The sequence below is a fragment of the Onychostruthus taczanowskii genome, unplaced genomic scaffold, assembly GCF_017590055.1.
Source record: "Onychostruthus taczanowskii isolate IOZ18803 unplaced genomic scaffold, ASM1759005v1 scaffold16, whole genome shotgun sequence".
In the NCBI taxonomy this organism is placed as follows: Eukaryota; Metazoa; Chordata; class Aves; order Passeriformes; family Passeridae; genus Onychostruthus; species Onychostruthus taczanowskii.
This window is the reverse complement of record NW_024498795.1, coordinates 13,914,112-13,935,486: the sequence shown is the minus strand read 5'-3', so window position 1 is coordinate 13,935,486 and position 21,375 is coordinate 13,914,112. Positions and strand designations below refer to the sequence as shown.

Sequence of the window (21,375 nt, the reverse complement as noted above, 5' to 3'; positions counted from 1 at the left end):
TTCTACATTTTATAAAACAAAATCTTGTCTACCTTGACTGAAGGATTTTGTTGTTAGTTAAAATTTAGTTACTAATTGTATTGTGATGAAGGATATTCCCTTTGGAGGGGTTAAATACCAAGTTTGACTTGCACGCTGTTGTATAGTTCCTTTTTGGAACTATACAACTATACTATTTAACTTATAAAAATAAGTTTAATTTAGTTTAATTTAATCTCGAGAGAATCCAGTCGAGTTTGACACCACAAGCTAAAACACTCCCAAGAAATTAATTCACTACTTCTGGTGGGCAGGCAGATTTTCAGAAAAGGGGGCTCCATCATGTGTAATGATTACTTGGGAAGACATCGTCAGGCCCTGCTTTGTCCTCCTTCCTATTTTTGTTGCTGAGCATAACACCATGTGGTATGGAATATCTTGTTGTTGGTCACCTGGGGGTCAGCCATCCCAATGTGTTCTCTCCCACCCTTTTTTCCCCCCTGTCCCAGCCCCAGCCTGCTTGCTGGTGGGGGGGGGTGAGGAGCAGAAAAGTCCTTGTTCCTGTGCAAGCCCTTCTCAGCAATAACAAAAACATTTCCTATGTCAACATAATTTCTAGCACAAATCCAAAACCTGGCCACTTACCAGCTATTGTGAAGAAAATTAACTATCCTAGCCTAAACCTGCTTGGTGTCTGTACCAAGGTTACTTCAAATAAGCTCTAGTAAGATGGACTGAATATTTTCTTGTAGCTGAAGCTTATTTTCTAGGCTAGTTCTGAGAGAGAAACGAAGTTCATGTACTCTGAGATTGGTTTGGGGTGTGAACCAAAGCAGAGTAAGTTGAAGATGGTTGAGAGAACGGGTCAGTAGCATATTCTCAAAACTGAAGTCATGCAAATGCACCCTTGGTTTAGATTTTTCTGTAACTTCTGAAATACCAAAGTTAGCATTTCATTTGGCTCTAAGCTCCCTAGTCTGTAGGAATAGGGAATTTGTCCCCTCACAACTCATAGTATTCACAAGTGGAGGTGCTTGAGAGATGGAAGAGAGTTTTTTGACTCATGTACTTGTTTCTTACTGTACTGCAGTTTTGAGGGGAACTTAAGTGAACTGCTCTGGTTTAAGAGTGCTTTTGGTAGACTGAGCATAGTGTTCAAAAAATTAGGTAATTTGTACCACTTGAAAGCTATACAGATATCTGTAAATCTGAAAATTAACTGCAAAACTTAAAAGTTTATTCTGTAATTGTGACGTTGTGAAGTAGAGTTTAGGAAGCCACTGATTTTTCCCTCCCAAAACCAAGTGTCACAAGATGTTTCAACATATTTAGTAGGAAATGTGTATCAAACTTTTACATGCCTCTAAAATGTTTCCAAGTGGAAGTTATAGTAACTAAAAGCTTCTACATAGGAAAAGCTCATATGTTTTGTTGGTGTTTAGGAATGGAATTGTATTCATTTTTAGAAAAGTGGGTAGATAACTTTCAAAAGGGACTGCTGTCCTGGAGGTTGAGCATACCTGGAATAGGCAGGGTAGCTATGGTTTGATTGTATTTTTTTTTAAATTCTCTTTTCAGGAGACTTTATTGAATGCAGTGGTATTCTAAGTGTTTTTTAGTAAATATTTATGGCAAGAGTTGTGACTAAGTAGTGGTCTTTCTCTCACTTATTTACTCAGAAACTTTTCCAGAGCATTTGGTGGCATTAAAAAGCTTAATGATATCTGTATGCTAATACAGGTCTGTTTGCTTTCACTCTGCCAGTTGTCTTACATCTGAAACATTTCTGAAGTGTTTTTCCTCATGGTAACAGCCGAATCATTCTCTCCAGTATTTCACACTGGCTTAGACTGCATGTTTAAAGAGCACCTACCCATGCGGCAAGATGGTTAAAAATAAAGTAGGTTTGCTAGGATATCTTCAGTGAAAAGTGTATCTTTGGTGGTTGGAATGAACAGATTGTCTAATGGCCTTAATACTGACAAACATAAAACCTAAATTTCTTGATGTCATATTCTGGGCAGTCCTGGTTGTTCAAAATAGTGTCTTTTTTTCTTTTTTTTTTCTTTCTCTCCTCCCTTTGCTAGTCACAGAGTATTAAGGCACACTGCAGTTATTTGTACCAGTCGGTCTCTGCACATCCGGGCTACTGTCTGCAGAAGTAATGCACTTGGGGATGAAGAAGGCAGAGGGGACAACATGTTGCTCTTTGTGGATGTAGAAAATATCAATACTGTAAGTTCTTATTTGTATTTATAGTAATAGTGCTGTCCTGAAGCTCAGCAGATATGAACCAAGACTCAAGTTTTTCTACAGTAACTTTACAAACAAACAAACAAAATAAAACAAAAAACAAACAAACAAACAAAAAAATTAAACCTTGTGTATTTGATCATTTACTTACTGTTGGAAAGAGTATTAATGTGAAGTTATATCCTAACTCTGTGGAAATCTCCTATACTAATCATATTACAAGACTACAGTTCATAGAGTTTTTAGGAAGATTTATTCCAAATTGATGAGTGTTCTTGATCTCAGCTTCCAAGGTTGTCTAATTCAGAAGTGTGTCCCCTTTCAGTGAAAACACTGGTAGAATTAGTGGTAATGTCCAAGTCAGAATTTAAGCTCCAGTTTGAAGGAAGTTTCTCTGTTTACATTTATCACCAAACTATAAAGACATTTTTACTAATATAATCCAAATACGGATGTCTGTTAACTTACTAAAGCAGATGAAAATACTCAGTTTTTCAAACCATGCTAATTTAAATTTACTCATTTTTTTGGCAAAGCTGCTCCCATTTTTTCAATCACAAAGCAAGGTAACTGAATTGTCTCTTCATAAAATTCATAGACACTTAGTTGGTAATGGAACCACTGAGCTGATTTATTAATTTCTTTTAAAGGTGTGTACACTCTGGTTTTTTTCTTCATTTACTGAATATTGTCCACTCCTTTAAGGAGGGGGGAATGTTTTTATAAAGGGCATACCAAGTTAATGTGAGGCTTATTTTTCTACTACCGCCTCACTCTTTACAAGGAAGGAAACCAACTCCAAAAGCCTACATTTTATTGTATATATATGTAAACCCAAAATAGACCTTGAGTTTCTAGGATTTATGATGTAGCAATGCTCCTAAAGTAATCCTAGAAACTAAGCAGCCTTGTGGACAGTGTTCTGCATTGGAGTTAAAAAGCCTAATTTTTGTTCAAGTTGTTCTTAATCTAAAATACTAGCTTGTGAGTCTTTTTCTGGGGGATCCTTATTTCCTCTTTTTGTGGCTTTGTTTACTGGAATTGGAAATTGCTATGATCTGGGTCTGTTGCTTTACTTTACAGTGGGTCTTAAATCTCTCCTTGTCTCTTAAGTTCTGTGTGTTATGAGTGGTGTGAATAATGAGTTAAGATTCTAAGTGTTACCTTGCAGTGAACACTTACTGTGCAATGTAGCACATCACAGTTGTGATTGGTTTTCTTTGACATAACTTTTGTCTGTTCCATAGAGTGAGACGGGTGTTAAGGAATTTCATATAGTGCAAGTTTCAAGCAACAGCAAGCACTGGAAGCTTCAAAAATCTGTTAACATCTCTGGAGACAAAGGTGTGTATCTTTATCACCAAAATGATAGCAAGTCTATCTTCTGGCTGATAAAAACAGTTAAAAGAATCTTACATGGAGATGAATTTGGCTTTCAGAATAATTAGTTTCTAATAATTCAATTCCAAAAATACTAAAGCCCTTCTTTTGTTATATTTCAAGAAATGTATATTTACAGATAACTTATTCAGACTTAAGGCATTTTAAAAATAAGTTTAATTTACAGATAAATTCTTTCTGTGATGTAGAGAAATCCATGTGTGAGGTGGCTGATAATTTTCTCCACAAGAAATATGGTTGTGTTGTGTGCCAGTGCTATGCCTGATTAGCTGTGCTTGTTGAGTGTCATCAGTGTGTTTCCTGTTTGTGAATGTTCAAGACTTGTGGCTTTTGTCTAAGGGACTCTGACTATGCTGAGGGCAAATAAAAAAATATTGCCACCTTTTTCTTTCAGATACTAAACTGGCTAGCAGAGAGAGAGCAAAGTTGTGTTTTAAAGCCGTGAGATGCAAAAACTCAGAAGGTAGGTTTTTTCCTGAATGTGGTAACTTTTTGAAAAAAATACTCTTTTAGATACTGTATGTTGAAGTTGTGTCTTCCCATGATGCTAAAACAGTGCTTTCTCTTTTTATCCCTTAGAAAATTACACATTTGCAGATATTGTCTTTGGAAATGAACAGGTAGGTGGATGGGTATAACTACATATTTTGTCTTGTGTAAGGTGTCCCTGTCATGTGAAAGGGCAAAGATGTGGTAAGGTAACTTAGGCTAGCTTGTAGTCAGGAATATTAGGATCCCAGCTCCACAGCTGAACTAGTTTGGAATCGCATTACAATGCTGGCTTTTTTTGATAATGCTTTTCCTTCCTTTTCAGCTCTTCAGAGTAGTTATTTTCAATATGTCCCAGCCCTCTAGTTTTCTGGTAGAGGCCTGCGGATATTAGATTCTTGTTCTTGATTATACTTTTACTAAGACAGGCTAAAAATTCTAATTACAGCTTATTTGAAAAACTGGAAAACTAATCAATGTTGGTCCCAGAATTTCAAAAGTACTACAGGAGGTTACAGTGGATTCAAGGAGTCTGTTTGATTTTTCTAGAAGTTTAGGATTCTAGACTACCATGCTCTGCCAGTCTTTTTTAAACATACAGATATTGAATAATCCTTTCAGTAAATTATCTTGGTACTACAAATGCTTTCCCAAAACCTGGGGAAAGTAGGCCGCTTGCATTAGATCAGAAATCTGCATAGTGGATTTAGTCAGTTGAATGATGACAGATTGCTTATTTTATGCTGAGCATACATTTTTCCTGTGTTTATTCAGCTTTTAATGCCAAAGAAAACCTATTCACTGCCATTTCATTTCATAGGCATATAAATTGAAGTTTAGACTAAAAATATGAGGTAGATGATACCTCTGTGCATTTTTAGAGTTGGAATGTGAGCTACAAGAACTTTAGCTTTCCTTGAGAACATTTTATTACAGTGGCAAGATGGGGAGGGAGTCCTCCCTTCTGAGCAGTGGCTCCAAAGGTGGATTTTCTCCCTGGGTATCAGCATTCTGCTAGTGCAATAATTAGGAGCTTTGCAGCAGCATATTCTGGAAAAGGTAGCATTTTTGAAAGGGAGAGGATGCAAAGCTGAAGTTCCTTGCTTATCTTGTTGCCTCCAACAGGACACAGTATCATTGCTGTTGCTCAGAGAAACCAGTTTCTTTACCAGGCTTTTGGTGTTGGAAGAGCTTGGTACACATGACAGCACAGTGCTTCTGTTTGTGCCATGTGTCTGTGGGGATGTGCTGTGCACATCTATTATCTCTGCTATTGCTAGCAGAGTGTATGTTTCTAAACTTAGATAAATAATTCTAGCTAAACTGAGGAAAATATTAGTAAGCAAAAATGACTTTTATGTGAATTAGTTGGATGCTTCAGCTCTCTTTAATAGATTTGAAATATCACAGTAGGCTGCTTTGTGATAGTAATCAAAGCTCCTATTTCCAAATTTGGTATTTGTCGTTCTAAACTAGCAAGTTACAGTGCTGTGTTCCCTATATTGCCTTTAGCAGCCCTTTAGATAGACTGATCGATCTCTAACAGGTCAGGCACAGAAACCAAGGTGTCTGGCATCCTGGAAGCCCACTGGAATAATGAAACTGAAATGCTACATTGATGAGCTAGCTCTGTTAGAGCAACTTGAGTCAGCTCACATCCTGTTCTGAACACTTTCTTCCTTTTTTTCTCTTGTAGATAATAAGTTCAGCCAGTCCTTGTGCAGACTTTTTTTTCCAAAGCTTATCTTCTGAATTTAAAAGAACACATGTGCAATCTCATACTCATGCGTCTCAAAGAGCAGTGAAACAAACATTTGATGAAACAGTCAGATTGATACAAAGATGCAGTGAAGTTGATTTGAACATTGTGGTACTGTGGAAGGTATGTATGGTTGTGGCCTTTGTGGTAATTTGGACATGAAACATTACAGTTAGAAAATAATTCTATGTGGTATCCTGAACTTTCAGGGATATGAACATACAAAATTTATGGGTGAAATTTTTTTCCTGAAAACAATCAAACAGACTATAATGATATAAGCAGCAAAAATAGTCATAGTATCTATTAGTATCTAGTATCTACTGTAATAAGTGTCCTGAATGGTTTTACATTACTCTGGATGCATCCAGTTCTTCTAATTTCTCTTTTAAAAGAGAAATTTATGAAATCTTAAACTAAGAGATTTGTTAATGCTTGGTCGTACAGAGTGTAAGAGTGACCCAGTCTGCTTTGGAGAAGAGAGTCTAATTTGAAGTGGAAATTGGCATAAACATGTCATGCCAGCCTCTAAGTTTTGATCAGTACAGTATGTTCTACCTAAGTTAGGGAGCAGTCAGTAATTCTGTGTTATGAATCTTATGATGGTTTGCAGTTGTCTTTCTATTATGTTCTGTAGGCATATGTTGTGGAAGACAGCAAGCAGCTTATTTTGGAGGGCCAGCATCATGTTGCCCTTAACACAGTTGGGAAGGAGGCTTTTTCATTTCCTCAGAAGCAGGTAATCTGCTGTTTTCCTTTACAATTGCTTCTTTCTCTAAATAGACTTAATGAATTCCCTAGTATGTGAGTGGAAGCTTTTGTATAATCTTAACATCAGATATGTGTTATTGTTAAATAATTCAGGCTGACTCCAGATTTGCTTAGTCTTCTGTATTGAGCTAGCCAGGCCCAGTTGAAACATGAGAAAAGCAATATGCAGTAAAAGCATGTTGATGAGCTGTTGAAGTAAACTCTTCTTTGGTGTTTCAAGTAGAACTAGAAACTTGTTAATGGTATGAAAGGTAATGATTATTTCATAAGAACGTTAATAGTAAAATGGTGAAGTTTATAGTTGTTCGGCTTGATTAAAGAAAACAGCATCTATAAGAAAGTGGTGGCTGTCTTCTGGTACATGAATTGATAACAACTATGGAAGTTACAGATAAGGTTCTGTACTAAGTTCAGTTTATGTGGATGAGGAATAGTCATGTTTAGAAAAAGAGGAAATAAATCTTGTGCTTGTTTAGACTTCTCCTGAGCAGCACATTGCTGTTCCCTCTTATTTTGGTGTCATTCTTAATGTTTTTACCAATATTGTAAACATAATATATAGCTTTTAGTGAGCTCTTAAAGTTGCAGGAAAGAGTACAATGTACTAATTTTGTCAAGAAAACAGTACAGGACAAATGTCTTCCTATAAATACCATGCTATAATGCAAGTAGTGAATCACTCTGAAGCTGTGCATTTCACTTTGGTTCATCAGCCTTTAAGTATTTGTACATTGCTAAGATAATTTTTTCCACTCAGTTATTTGTGCTATGTGAAATAAATAGGAGTTGGCACACATGTGCTCTAGCTATGCTGAGCAGTACAAGAGGCTGTATTAATCTAATGACATGTATTACTTTCCCTGTCTTAATGTATATGTGGAACAGTAGATGACACTGTATCAGTTATTTGTGCTATGTGAAATAAATAGGAGTTGGCACACATGTGCTCTAGCTATGCTGAGCAGTACAAGAGGCTGTATTAATCTAATGACAACTGCCCCCTCATGTCTTAATGTATATGTGGAACAGTGGACATCTAAGGTTAGGAGGCATAATACTGTGAGATTCTGATCTCATCAAGTTCTGGTTCTCACAAATTAATAGGTAGAGAAAATAGAAATTAATCACATCTGCATCCTAAAATAAACAAATTACTGAATTAGGGTATGGGTAGAAATTCACATTTCTTGTTGACTGGAACCCTATTTGTCTGTATCGTAATCAATTTCAAATTAAAGAAATTGATCCTGCCACCAGCAGCAAGGAGGATCTGTATGTACTCTCAACGTTTTTTTTGAGGAATGTATGCTACTATATTAGCATTCTCTGTCTAAAATCTGTTTCTCATCAGGTATTATTGCAACTATCTTCATATAGATTCTACATTGATTATTGTAATCACTTCCTTGAGCATGAGGAGTACACTTCCTTTGAAACATTCTGTACTTTGCTTGGAAGCAAAAAAGCATCTGCATTGTCATGCAGTTGAAATCTGCTATGAGTAATTGGTTGTTAGGGGTTTTTTCATAAACATGCAGATTCTGTGTCCTCATGATAACCAAAGCCCAGAGTTAGCATTAATTTTAAGAACCTGTGATCTCAGGTTCTTAAAATTCATGCTAATTCCTGCCAGGATTTCAGGACTGCTAAGAATTAAGAAATTGCGTGTCCTCACATACAACTTTTTTTTCTTAATTGGCTCTTGATAGTGTGAGGAGAGCAGATAGACTACTCTGAGCGAGGAGGTGAGGTGTAACTAATTGATTGATTTGAGACTTTGTAGCAGTTTACTTGATTCAGTCCACATTTCCAAATTAAGACTCCCCAAAATAGAATTAAATTAGTCTAGATAAAGAAAATAATATCCTTAACCTCGTAAGAATTGTATATTGTCTTTGAATTACCTTGCTCTTTAAAGTGACACAAGCAGTGAAAAGCTGGGGGGAGCTGTGGTAGAAAATCCCAAACTCAGAATTTACCTCTGATTTAGTATTTTCAGAATATAATTTTGTCTTGTATGTCTGTATTTATTCTCTTAAGTCATGAACAGGGTTGGAAACTACTCTAGACTCTTTCTGATTTGCCTTGTGCTGACAGTATTGAAGTTGGTTGTTTTCTGAGGACTTGACAGCAGAGGGAGATGGAGATGCATGCTTTTTACCAACACATGTGGGTTACCAGTTCATAAATCATAGAGGGCTGCTCTGATCTGGAAAAAACAAAAATAATTCTGCACTCTGAAAAGGGTGTCACCTAGGATGCAAGAGTCCACTGTCTGCATTTATTGCTGAATTTTGTTTGTTGCTTCTCTACAGTGACTTTCTTCTTGACTTCTTTTGCTTCATGCCATTGAATTCCAGGAAAAGAATTTTTGTCTGTCTGGCAGACACAGACAACTATCCCCAGCCCAAGAACAGTCTTACAATGGACATTGAGGAAACATGAACAAAATTCCTCTCTGCCCCGCCACCCCTTATTTCTTTTAGTCCTCTGAGAAATGGCTCAAATCTTAGGCAAATTAATCAGATAATTCTGTTGAAAAAAATGAGATCACTTTATATTTTGGTTAAATTCTCTGTACTGGTTGGCTTTCACTACATTGTCAGTTGTGATGTATCTCAGATTAACACATAGTTTACTACTGTTCAGGGAAACAAAGCTTCAGTAAAGAAAGCACTGTAGTGAAGAACAGGAGATGAATATTTTTCAGCACTGATATGTTTAAGTTGTTCCAGCAGTTGCTGGTAGTAGTAGTTGGGTGAACTGACATAAATTCATCCTTATATGTCTGTAAGATGTTAGACTGCTGACTGAGCCATGGTGATGGGTGGTTACTTCTGCTTGGCTCCTTTGGGACATTTAATGCACAGCAGGGATGTGGAACAGTCAACAGGGTGCAATTATTCCTGTATCACAGTATATCTTGCTGTAGTATTTGGTAAAATCAAGATATAACTCCTGATTGCAGTGGGGCTTGGGAAAACGCTAAAATGTTTTTCTGGGTGAAATTTCTATATGTACAGACCTATTAAAACGTAAGTAACAGTAAAATTCTGTACAAGTTCTTTGATGCTCAAATTCATGTGCTCCCTGTTCTTCCCATATTTGTTCAAAAGACAATTAGAGATACTAATCCTTTTTCATTCCAACCACTACAATAACTATGGCTTAAAGCTGGTTTTCTGTCACTGAATACAGATGTTTTTTGTTGTTGTTTACACTAGAGTTTTTTTTGTATAGCAAGATAGCACTGCTTTTGAGCATAGGCTACTGGACACAGTAGGTCTACCAGGAGATGTGACAAGCTACTTACACTTTTATGTTCTAGAACTTTGGAGTCATAACATGTAGTGTGCTAAAGGAACACTTACAGAATATTGACTTTGTTAAAGTGTATGTTTCCTCTAGAAATCTCTCTGTATTTTATGGAAAACTTTTATCATCTTATTCTTCCTCTCATTTGTATTTTTGAAAAAATGTCCTTTGGCTAAAGGTAGGGGAAAAATGCTAAATATAGTTTGTTGCCTTGAATCAGAATGTGCTCCAAGGTGATGTGTTAATAGTCTCAGGCAACAGTGTATGAAGAAAAAAAATCACATAAGGTGTAAGTAAAGTGAATTGCTTTGAGAATAGATCCATTTCAGGCCAAGTAATAAAAGCCCCACTTATAAATTCAGCTGAGTATTTGTAAATCATGGCTGATTTTTTTGACTGTGGTAGTGCTGTAGGTTCTGTTTCTCTTCTGAAGCATGCTTTTTGGAATCAAGTTGTTTTAACTGAAGGTCAATTTAAGTTTGCACCTGAAATACATCTGCTCTGTCTCTTCTTACTGATTTCTCTGCCTTAAATTAGTGAAATGCATTAAACATCCAGTCACAGTTAGGGCTGTTGATTAATATTATTTCTTACTGCTCTCTTCCCTGTTTTTCTAATCTGGTGATCTCAATCCAAAAGATTCCAAAAGAAAGGTGCAGCATAATATGGTGGGATGGAAGCAGTAGTGGAAGTAATAGGACATTTGACACGCTTCTGGTTTGCAAAGACTTCACACCGATGGAAGGTGAGAAGCAGACTAGAGGCTTGTCATTTGAATGTTGGCATGTTGGGAATAGCATCCATCCTTTCCAGGTGTGCTTCAGGACTGCACATTTAGTCCTGTGAATTAGACCAGTGCTAGCCCAAAGTAAAATCCATAGAATGTGTGTAGAATGGATGCAGGCTTTTTGGTGGTATTTCACTTCAGAGAGGATAACTTCAGGTAAGACTTCTTCTTAAAATACATGCAGCTTAATGAGTCAGCAACAGTTTGGTTGGAAGCAGGAATTCTTGAAATGTAGGAGAGGGTAGGGTTTAAGTAACTATTTTTCCTATTATTGGAAGTGACATCTTTTCCTAGTTCAGGACTTTTTTTACAGAAAACGTGGGGGGAAATGGTTGAATAAAACAGAGATTGTTGGAATGGATTTAAGAATTTCCTTAAACCACCTCAGTAGAAAAAAGGCAAAGTTCTTAAGGGTAAATCAACATCAGGAGCTGAAACACACATTTTTCACTCTGTTGTATCAATTAATGGAGCAGATACAGTACCAGTTTGGGAGGTCTGGCTTATGTTATAGCCATAAATGAGATATTACAAATAGCTGCAACATTTGATTTGCTGCTTTACCCATTATGGACTGCAGAGCTGAAGGTATCTGTTTTCAAATGTATTATTCCTGGTGTCAGTAAAATACTGTTCCTGGAGTTATCATTTCTGTAGTTGGGAGCTAGAATGAATATAGATGAGTCACATGTTGAAGGAAGCTACTTAAAACTGAGGTTTTAAAATGGAAATTCTCAGATCTAAAATGGGAAAGGGAGAAAAGCACATAATTTAAATGTCTCACTCTTATTCTACTGCTTTCATATATTCTGCTTTTACTTATACTTAGCACCATTCAAGAGTTTCCTGTTTAGGTTTTCTTCTGTGCTGTGCATACTGGTCCCTCATATTTGACTGAGCACGTCAATCCTTTTGGCTACGTGTGACTTGTGGTTTATGGGGCAAATATGCTGATTTTCTGTACAACTTGGAAATCAAATTACAGTGCTTACCTTTTTCTGGTGTGCTTAAGGGCACATTGACCCAGTCTCTAAGAATACTGTTTATGAAACTGAAAACTTTAGGTTGTATAATACTGGGTATAAAAATCTTTTAAAGTGACTGTATGTGAAGATACCATTACTTCTGTCCGTCTGCTGGAAAGGAAGAACTTGTCAATTTGAAAATGTATTCTAAGATATTGAGGAATGTATTATGGGTAGGTCTGTCTGTTACATCTATTAAAAGATGCTTTGAATTGTTAAAACATTGATTTTTCAACTTTTAGCTAAGTATAATTGCAGGAGAGAGCTGAAACTGGTATGAATGACTAAAGCACCATTTCAGAAGTGTATCCAGAGATGATTTATAGCTATTTCAAAGTAGCAAAATACCAGATACTAATGACTTTCTTGTAACAGAAATAAGTGGAGCTATTGAGATTATTCTATTTGAAATCGAAATCTTTTGTCTAGATTTGAGTGTATTTGTTTGAAGCTGGCCTTTGTAAATGGCTTTGGGCAACAACAAGCTTTCTAAAAATAGAAAATAACTTTCCAAACACCAGTTGGGCAGTTTGTAGCTCTTGGGAACATAACCGAGGGAGCACTGTGGTTTTGGTGCTAAAGCTTATTGTATATTTTTAGGCAAAACTGAAAAAGCTTTAAAATGCAGCTGTAAAATGTAAAACAATAACAAAAACACACACCCTTCTTCCAACCTCTTACAGTCAAGCCTCTCTACCTCTACCAGTTTGTATATATGAGACACTCAAATTACACCATAACTTGTTTTTCAAAAGAGACAATCCTAAGCGTTGATGTCGTTTTCTTGTATGCAGTTTATGTTGGTTACTGGAGCTTGTGACACTTCTGGAGGCTTTACAAAGAACCACACGGGGTCAGCAAGCAGATTTTAGGTGTCAGAATTTCTTTCCTTTTTTTTTTTCTTTTCCTTTGAAAAGGCAGTAGTTCACTTGGGCTGATAGTCATGGAGTTCAGCAACAAAATATCACCTGTTCAGTTCTTGATTTTTCTTTTGCTTTGTTTGTGAGTATAAGGCTGTTACTGCTTGGTGTGTATTCTTGAAGGGAAGGTACAGGTGCCAAGTAGGTATGGGCTTTTGGTTTGGTTTTTTTAAGCCTTGATCCAGTTTCACAAGCTCCAGAGTAGGGCAGGAGTTTAGTGCATCCTTAAACTTAGCATTTATTAGGGGTCTCTAGGTAGCTTTCTGATCTGTGTGCACATCTACTTGGTTATTGTTTGGAAGTCCTTAATTCTTTCCTCAACCATTCATTAGGTAAGAGAAAAATGGGCTAAATATTGTATCTTAGCCTTTGTTCTAGGTACACAATCACAAAAAGCCTAGAGTCTGAGCAGCTAAACTTGGAGAGACAGACATCTTTTCTGACTCTGACACTCAGAAGGTGGCTGGATTTAAGGTTTAGCTCTGCTGGAAAATTACTAATTTTGCTGCTTTCCAGTCCTTCATCAGAGGTGTAATATTAGAACTAAAGGTTTGAAGTGTTAACAGCACTCTGCACTTTCACCAGTAAATGTTTCTGCTACATTTCATGATGTTCTTGTCTACTTGTAGAGGTAAATATTCGTATTTGTCTTTTGTAGGGTTTTAAAAAAATACTCGGGAATTCTGATTGGGAGGACTTGGAACAGGTAATTGACTCTAGGGCAAACTACAGTACATAGGATATTGCTGTGTGGTTGAAGGCAGCCTTGAAAATTGGTTGGACTATTATTTGAGGGGAGAGAATAATTTAAATGAAAACCTATAATCTCTGCTGTGTTTCATGCTGTCAGTTTGCATTGTTAGATAGGGTAGGATGGAAACACCCAATACACTTCAAATACATTTTATTGTTACTATGGAATATCTTTTTTCTTCTCAAATTGCTTTTTGAAAAAACTACTCTTCCTTTCAAAGGGAAGACTTATAAGCCTGTGAAAACATTTGGTGTCTTCCTGGTATTATCAGCACAGTGACTAAGGTGTTCACACACATTTCCGAATGCCCAGTGTGTTTGCTTTTTAAATCAGGTTTCATTGCCTGTAGTGTTTCTTTTCAACTTGAAAGGTACAACTTATCAGCTTTTAATGAAAAATATTAATTTTATTATACTGTACCCAACTTACTGGTGGCTTTTTAAAAATCTTGTTTCATGTGTTTTTAGTAGGCAGTGACATTTACTGCTGCAAATTCTTTTTTTCCTTTAAAGATGGATTTTCTGCAGAGTAGGTTCATAAGGAAGTACTAAAGGGCAACCCCTTCCTGAATAAATACTGCTCACAAACCAGATTAGATGATGTTGGACAGAAATGCTGCACCAAATGCAGGCTGGTTGCAGCTTTCTGTCACTTAATTTCTTCTGCTTCAGAGACTCATTCCATCCAAAGGGTTAGGGGGAATCCCAAGTAGTGTGTTAGAGCTTGTCTTAGGCCTTCAGCTGGGGATGAAAGGTAACTTTCATATCTGTAACTGCTTGTTATGCAATTTCAAAGAAACGCTGTTATTCAATCCTTCTGTCAGTGTTAACATGTTCCTGTAAGTTTCTGTTTGCTTTACTTTGGATCTGTTCAGGGAAACTTGTGCATTGGCTTTCCTGTTTTGAACTTCCTAGGGCAGGTGATGAATTTTTTTGTTGTTTGGTACAGCTGCTGAACAGGGAGCAGTGCAAATGCTGTCCCTCTTCCCTAGAGGCCAAACCCAAGCACTAGCAAACCACTGCAACAATAGTGTGCTTTTGTGAAACTTGCACAGATAGTGTTTTCATAAGCAACTGTGAAATCTGTCTCAAAAGAAGGTAATAGACAAATCATACCAGTTCCTCATCCAGCATGCTTAAATACAAACCACATTGGAAAAAAATGTGAGCTTCATGATGCTGCAGACTTCTTTCCTTATGAGTTATAGTTCATAATGGAGAAGTAAGACTTCTGTGAATGGATTTCTCATACCTTATGTTACTATTTTCAATGTTACTCTAAATTTGTTTCAGGAACTACCAGAAACAGTTCTTTTAAAGTTTTTTCGACCAGAAAACACACCAGTACCTGCAAGACCAACACCAGAGCAGCTTTCTAACCTTATTAAGACAAGTCTTCATTATCCAGAGTCTTTTAATCATTCTTTTCATCAAAAAAGGTTAGTGAAACATTACTTTTAGAGATTTTAAAAATATTGTTAATTGGACATAAATCCTTTTGAGAGATGCTGTGTGTGTTATGATATTAAAGTCTGGTATGCAAGAGTGAAATCTTGTTCAATTTTTAAACTCACAACTTCAGAAGTTTATAGATAAAATAAAAGTTTCATGTAGAAAAGAATGGACTGTAATACCATAGCTCATAGTTTCACTGTTAACAAGTAATGTTATCAAACTTACTGGAAAAAAATAGTCTGCTCCCTTTGTGTTTATTTTTGTTGTCAGAGTAAACAATGTGTTTTCTTTGAGAAGCCAGACAGAAAGAAAGATGTACGTTTTTACCTCAAAGGAATTGTTATGTCTACAACATCTCACTTGCCAAATTAGCTGCACATGGTTCTGACTTAGGTCAGAAGGAAAGGTGGTAACAATTCAGATCACTGGGGCTTGTCTCCTGGAAGAATATCAGTATTAACCTCTCTCAGAAAGCCTGCTGCTAGAGTGAATTGGTTGGAGCCTGTAAAAGCATGTGCTATCTGTTCTGGTTGGGCACTGTTCAGGATATAATTTAAGGCCCAGTGTCAGCAACTCTGCTACAGGAGGCAGTGCAGAAGAAAAGTATCCAAAGTGTGCCAATCAGAAATTCAGAAAATAGTGTACTGGACCATGTTATCCCATTCTGGAATGTCTCATGTCACACAAGCAAATTCCCTGTAAACTGAGATGGTATTAATTGACAACTTTTATTATAAGTAGCTCTACCAGGGTAAGTGATTATATTTCTACCTACAATGTCTTGATTGTGGCATAATTGACAACTATATATAAATTCCATGTAACTGGAATTCATTTTAACTATTTAAGAGTATAATTAAGACTATCCAAAATAACTTCTTTTTTCTTTAATGTGGATCTGTTTCTCTTTGCAGCCTCTGTCTGGTACCTGTCACTCTCCTACTTTCCAATTGTTCCCAAGCTGTTGTAGATGTGATGATTGATTTGCGGCATAAACCAGCAAGGTAGTGTGCAAATGTTAATAAACAAATATTTTTTAAGAACCTTTCCTAGCTTGGGGAGTCTTGTAATATTTTAACTATATTGAATATCTAGAATAGGATTTTTTCAACAGTGGCTTCTTTGAAAGAATGGAAGTTGATAAAGGGCTCATACAGTTAACTGTGAGTCTTCGGTTTCTGCTAAGACAGGGCCTTTAATTCTGACTCTTCAATAGTTAAAACTCAGCAGATCTTTCCTAGAGAAAGGCAAATGCTTTTCCACTAGTGAAATAGGAGCCTCACCAAATTTTATTAAACATAAGTTGTTAGGTTTTTGTTTTTAAAATTCTGAGTAATCTGGAGACAGTAACTTCCTCCTGCAATTTGGCTTAATATAAAATTTCGGAGAACCTTGGATATTTTTAAGACTTCCTCTAGGTTTAGCACCTGATTCTTACGACTGCGTTTTTGCTTAGTAGTGTAGTAGTATGTGGGAAAATATTAACCTTGAGGAAGTGTTAATGAATTGTTTCTAAAAGTTTTACGGAAGAATTTTTGTGGGATAGAGAATTCAGTGCCACGATATCTATACCATTGTAATTCTGAGACTTCTGTTTAAACAAGGCAACTTCAACTCATGAGTAGTGCAGTGCCAGCTCCCCTTCTACCCTCTTAAGTATAGTACGACCTGGTCTGTTTGCCACCAGGGAGGGGAGAAAGATTGTGAAGACATTGTGGGGGCTCAGTCATGGGGGAGCAGTGCCTTCTTGTCAACAGTCCATGGAGCCAAATGAGATACTAAAAGCCCAGAGCCTAATACATGGGTTCAAAAATAGATGACAGAAAATTTAAGTGTGGTTTACTTTTCAGGTACAGTTAGGAAGCCATTCACTGATCTGTTTTTTCAAAAGATAGTCATGTTGTGTTACATTATGAGACATGTCTTTGGAAAGTTAGGCTACTCATGTACCTTGAAACTGCTTAAAAAGAAAACCCCCACACACTCTCTCTTAATGTATTAGTGCAATGTCTCTAGAGCACCATCTTGATTATTCCTGTGTGACATGCAGTCTGATTTAACTCTAGCTCATGGGACAGACCTAAGAATGCCTGAAATAGGAATTCCTTAAACTGTGACAATTTGAATCTTGTTACTACATTTAGTGTTAGTGTTACTTGCCAGTTTTGTAGAAAGCTGAGAATACACGGAGTTCTTCATTATACATCTATGTGTAATTAATGTCCTGTGTATCGTGTACAGTACATTAGGAACCAAAGAAACGCATTAAAGGTTTGTAATGATTCATCTGAGCTAAGGGGAGAGCCACTCTAAAGGTTTTTGAGTGAGACAGAGAACATCAAAAAATATTTGGTAAGACCCAGAGTTAAATTGAGCTGATGGATGGACATAAGCATCCCTAAATTTACCCAGGGCACTCTGAGTCTGCATGTATTTATGTATTTGTGGGAATGGGTGTGAGTGGATAGGGATGTAGTAGGAAAGAAGACAAACACAGGTGATTTTTTTTTTTTTTTAAGTTGTATTACAGTATCTTGATAAAATGTTAAGTGAAGTTCTGTGTGAAGCTATAATGGCAGCTGTTAATCCTGGCAAAGTCCAGCTTCCTCCTACTAGAAAACCTACTCTTAAAGATAAGGAGGGTTTGCAGAGCAAAGATAGCAGTATGCATTTGGGGAAGGCAGTGATTTAAGGTTAGTGATTGTAGGCAAGTAGTCAAAAAGACTCAGCAGCATCAAAGAGAGAGGAGAGCTAGAATAGTAATGAGTTCCCTGCTGACTTCTGAAAAGTTTCTATAAAGTATCAAACTTTGTAAGGGCCTGGTGAGGGGGACACAGTGCGTTCTGAAATCTTGGGAAAACCTTTGGAGGGAGTCCTGTAAATTGGTAATAATGCTTCAAATTCAGAGAATTAACATTTTAATCTTTTTATTTTTTTTTCAGCTCTGAAGCGCTAGAAATACATGGATCTTTTACATGGCTTGGGCAAACACAGTACAAGCTTCAGCTTAAAGGCCAGGAGGTCTATAGCTTGCAGCTCAAGGCTTGCTTCGTTCATACAGGTGTCTATAACCTTGGAACCCCCAGAGTATTTGCCAAGCTTGTGGACCAAGTTACTTTGTTTGAAACAAGTCAGCAGAACTCCATGCCTGCACTGATTATTATCAATAATATCTGACCACTTCTTAAAAAAAAAAAAAAGGCACTAAAAGAAAAAATAAATGGGATTCTTTTCTTACATTGCTGGTTGACATTTTGCTGCAGTTTTTTTGAAATAGCACCTCAAACATCTAACTTGTTACTAAAGATTGTGTAGAAAAGAAAATAGCAAAATATTCAAATGACTTGTCAGTTTGTTTCTCGATGCAATGCACGTTGGACTGAACATACGTTTATCCTTTTATAATGTACTTCTTCTCTGGTAATTAAGATACTCATAAAATACTCTAACTGCAGATCTGAAGATACTTGTACGTCCAATGCCCTGTCAAAAATGCAGCTTGACTGCTGTTACAACTTCCAGCATGGTGTGTTTAATATTTGTGGCTGTATTAGGATATGATTCAGGAAGAAAACCTCACTGGCTTTTTCCTGTCTGAAGCCATTAGTCAAGGTAAATCCCAACCCTACTGTGAAGTTCAATAAGGTCTCTCAAATCCATTTCTGATTCTCGGTTCTTTAGTTTAATATTTTGGTTTCATATTTATGGAAACAGGTGACTTTTCATGGTTTACATAAAAGTCCACCTAGGGTGTTTAAAAATAAAATTTGAACCAGTTTGAGTATTTTCTCATTCATCTCAAAACAGAATGCACTATTTCACAACCATGAGATTGTCATTTAAATTGTCACTTACTTTATTATGTAACTATAACAACTGATCTGTTTAAAAAAAATCTACTCAAGATTTTCAAGAAATGTATTATATTTATAACAAATGTACTGTAAATAGAATAAAGCATACACCATATTCACTGTATGGACTGGTGGCCTTTTTGCTTCCCTTTGCATACAGCTGTAGCAATCCACAGGTGCTGCTGCCATCACAGGACAGTGCTGGTGTATGAGACAGTGCATCTACTTTCTGATGCATTTTATTATTTTTAGGTAAGGCTTCCAATTTTACTCGTGTTTGGTATGACTGTTTGCAGGACTTCAGACTTCCTGAGTCTTGGAACCCATTTACAGCACATAACCTTTCATAGTCAAGCATAATAGGACTGTGGATCATGTGGCTATATCAGTAGAATACTGAAATATTCTCTATCAATGAATATGTTGCTTCAGGCCTCAATCCTCTGCTGATGTACAGCTTGAAGGAATAATCTAAAAGGTTCTCAGCATTGTAGCCTTAAGCTGTGTCATCATTGCTTTTTCTGTCTTACACCCATTTAGGGAAAGGAGTCATTATTGATGCCATTCAGCTGAGCTCTGTAGGCCACAATGTTCTAAGTCACAGTTGGTGTATATTTTAAGATAGCCTGTCCAAAGCAGGTTATCAAGAGCATCACATTTAGAAACTGGAAGAAGAGAGACCCTGTAGAGGGAACTGGGGTTCTCTGATGGAGGCTGGAGATGATACAAATGGCAACTTACAGTGAGATCTGTTGAGCAGTGGCTGGCAGGTAAAAAGCAGGTGAGAATTTGTGAATCTTTTAATGATGGAGCAGTGAGATGAGATGATGGAGGGCAAAGCAGCTCCTGGAGCTTCTCAGCACTGCAGACCCAAATGCGTAAGCTCTGACGCTCACCTGCACGTCTGAGCCATCTGTGATTCATCAGTCTGAGACTCGGCAGGAGCTGTGGGTGTTTGGGGGAGGAGGGTCCTTGGCAACCTGCTTTTCTGGATTTTAAATGTAATGCTGGAGCTTTTCCTGTCTTGGAATTGCAGTAGCAATGGTTGGCTGGAGATATGCTCTTTGTCTCTCCTGGTGTGTCATTAGGAATTCTAAGTGTGTCTTTGGGAGCTCTAAAAATCATGATTGCTTAGGAGAGGAACTAGCATGGAAGTAGAGCTAAAGCATGCCTCCTTAGTGGATTCTCACAAGGCAAACTCTGTGTCCACATTGTGGACTCCCAGTGATGATGGAAAACAGTTCTATTGAAATGAAAATTAATCCTGTCTTGCTATTGAGTAAATAAGCAATCTGCAAAGGCATGCTTGTGCCTCTGTCACAGCAATGTTGTGGCTCACAGTAGATCGTAATACCACATCTTACTTCTGAGATAGCTAGCAAAAGCTCTCAAAGACAATGAGATACAAGGGTTCTTTTTTGCACTAGGAATCTTGATTTCTGTCTTGCTGTCTTTGCAACATAAAACTTGCCAAGCTGGAGGTTTTGGTGAAAATAAAATGCCCTGTTTCAGTCTGGGGAATTTGGGAATATTTTTATCTTGTATTACTTAAAATACAGAAATAATTCCATATACTAATACACATAAAATTAGGCTTTTCCTTTGAGCTGAGTAACCAACAAACCTGTTCCTGAGATGAGGTGAATTCTGCTATTCCTTCCATAGTTCATGGCATGTGTTGCTCTATCCTTTGTTAGAGGAATTCAGGTGGTTGTAAGTTGCTTTGCCAAAAATTGCTGAAATGCTGCATTGACAGATTACTATCTTGTGCAATGCAAATCTGGAGTGATAGGTTTTACAGAGTTAGTCCGAGTCTGTGGATCCTGTAGGAGATGACTGTGATAACGTAGCAAGGTCTTGTGCTTTTACTTGTCTCAAACAGCAATTCCCATCTGCTTCCTCAAAAATAGTAGAAATCGTTCTACATGGAGTATTCCTCTTTTATTTTTTATACTGTGTACTTGTCTTGGCTGAAAGTAGGACAGTATTCTATTCTAAAAATTCTTTTGAAGGGGTGGTTTTGCTGATAAAGCTGTGGAGTTTTCTGAATTTGTTGCCTTGTCTTGTAAGCTAAACTTTTCTGTGCTTCAAAACAGGAAAAATTAACATAACTTTAATGCTTAAATTACTTATGACAGAAATTCACTTTGTCTCCAGCTGAAATGACATTATTAAAATCCTGTTTAAATATTGAGTAATGCAATAATGACTTAACTAGCAATAAATATCTAAAAGTTTGTAGCAAAAGCAATATTAATTGCTTAACTTGTAGACAAAATGGCCATTTACTTACTCTTGTGGTTGGTGTAATTTTAATTTATTATTGTTGTCTTACTAGAAAAGTGTCTGGTAAATTACATAAAAAGTCAATTTTTACCATGGTTTAAGACAGGTTATATTCTCCTGATACTCAGCATGTGTGAAAACCTGTGCTCTCTGCAGGAGTTGGTTACAATTCTGGGTTTGGAAGTTTGGAGATAGTTGGTCTTTGCCACTCAGCCTGACTTGATACCAATTAATACAAAATCCACTGAAGTCCCCTGCATTTAAATACAGTTTTGTGAAGTTTAAAATTTGCCAGGTTTCTGAAATAATTTACTTGTCCTGGAAAGAC

At 36.9% G+C, this 21,375-nt stretch overlaps 1 protein-coding gene across 6 annotated transcripts in view; it reads left to right on the top strand.

Annotated features, from left to right (window-relative positions):
- The window catches only part of TRAPPC8 (trafficking protein particle complex subunit 8), a 52,236-nt gene extending 33,351 nt beyond the window's left edge, over positions 1 to 18,885 (top strand). For 4 of the 6 annotated variants that reach the window (XM_041399277.1, XM_041399276.1, XM_041399274.1 and 1 more), the window contains 10 exons: positions 2,067 to 2,214; positions 3,480 to 3,576; positions 4,028 to 4,096; positions 4,213 to 4,253; positions 5,819 to 6,004; positions 6,519 to 6,620; positions 13,358 to 13,405; positions 14,746 to 14,891; positions 15,822 to 15,911; positions 17,850 to 18,885. In XM_041399277.1, the coding sequence (XP_041255211.1) occupies positions 2,067 to 2,214; positions 3,480 to 3,576; positions 4,028 to 4,096; positions 4,213 to 4,253; positions 5,819 to 6,004; positions 6,519 to 6,620; positions 13,358 to 13,405; positions 14,746 to 14,891; positions 15,822 to 15,911; positions 17,850 to 18,084 (1,162 nt within the window). In that variant the 3' untranslated portion in view covers positions 18,085 to 18,885. The remainder of the gene's footprint in view (positions 1 to 2,066; positions 2,215 to 3,479; positions 3,577 to 4,027; positions 4,097 to 4,212; positions 4,254 to 5,818; positions 6,005 to 6,518; positions 6,621 to 13,357; positions 13,406 to 14,745; positions 14,892 to 15,821; positions 15,912 to 17,849) is intronic. The other 2 variants (XM_041399278.1, XM_041399275.1) reach the window with 1 other exon arrangement.
- Positions 18,886 to 21,375: the final 2,490 nt, after the last annotated feature.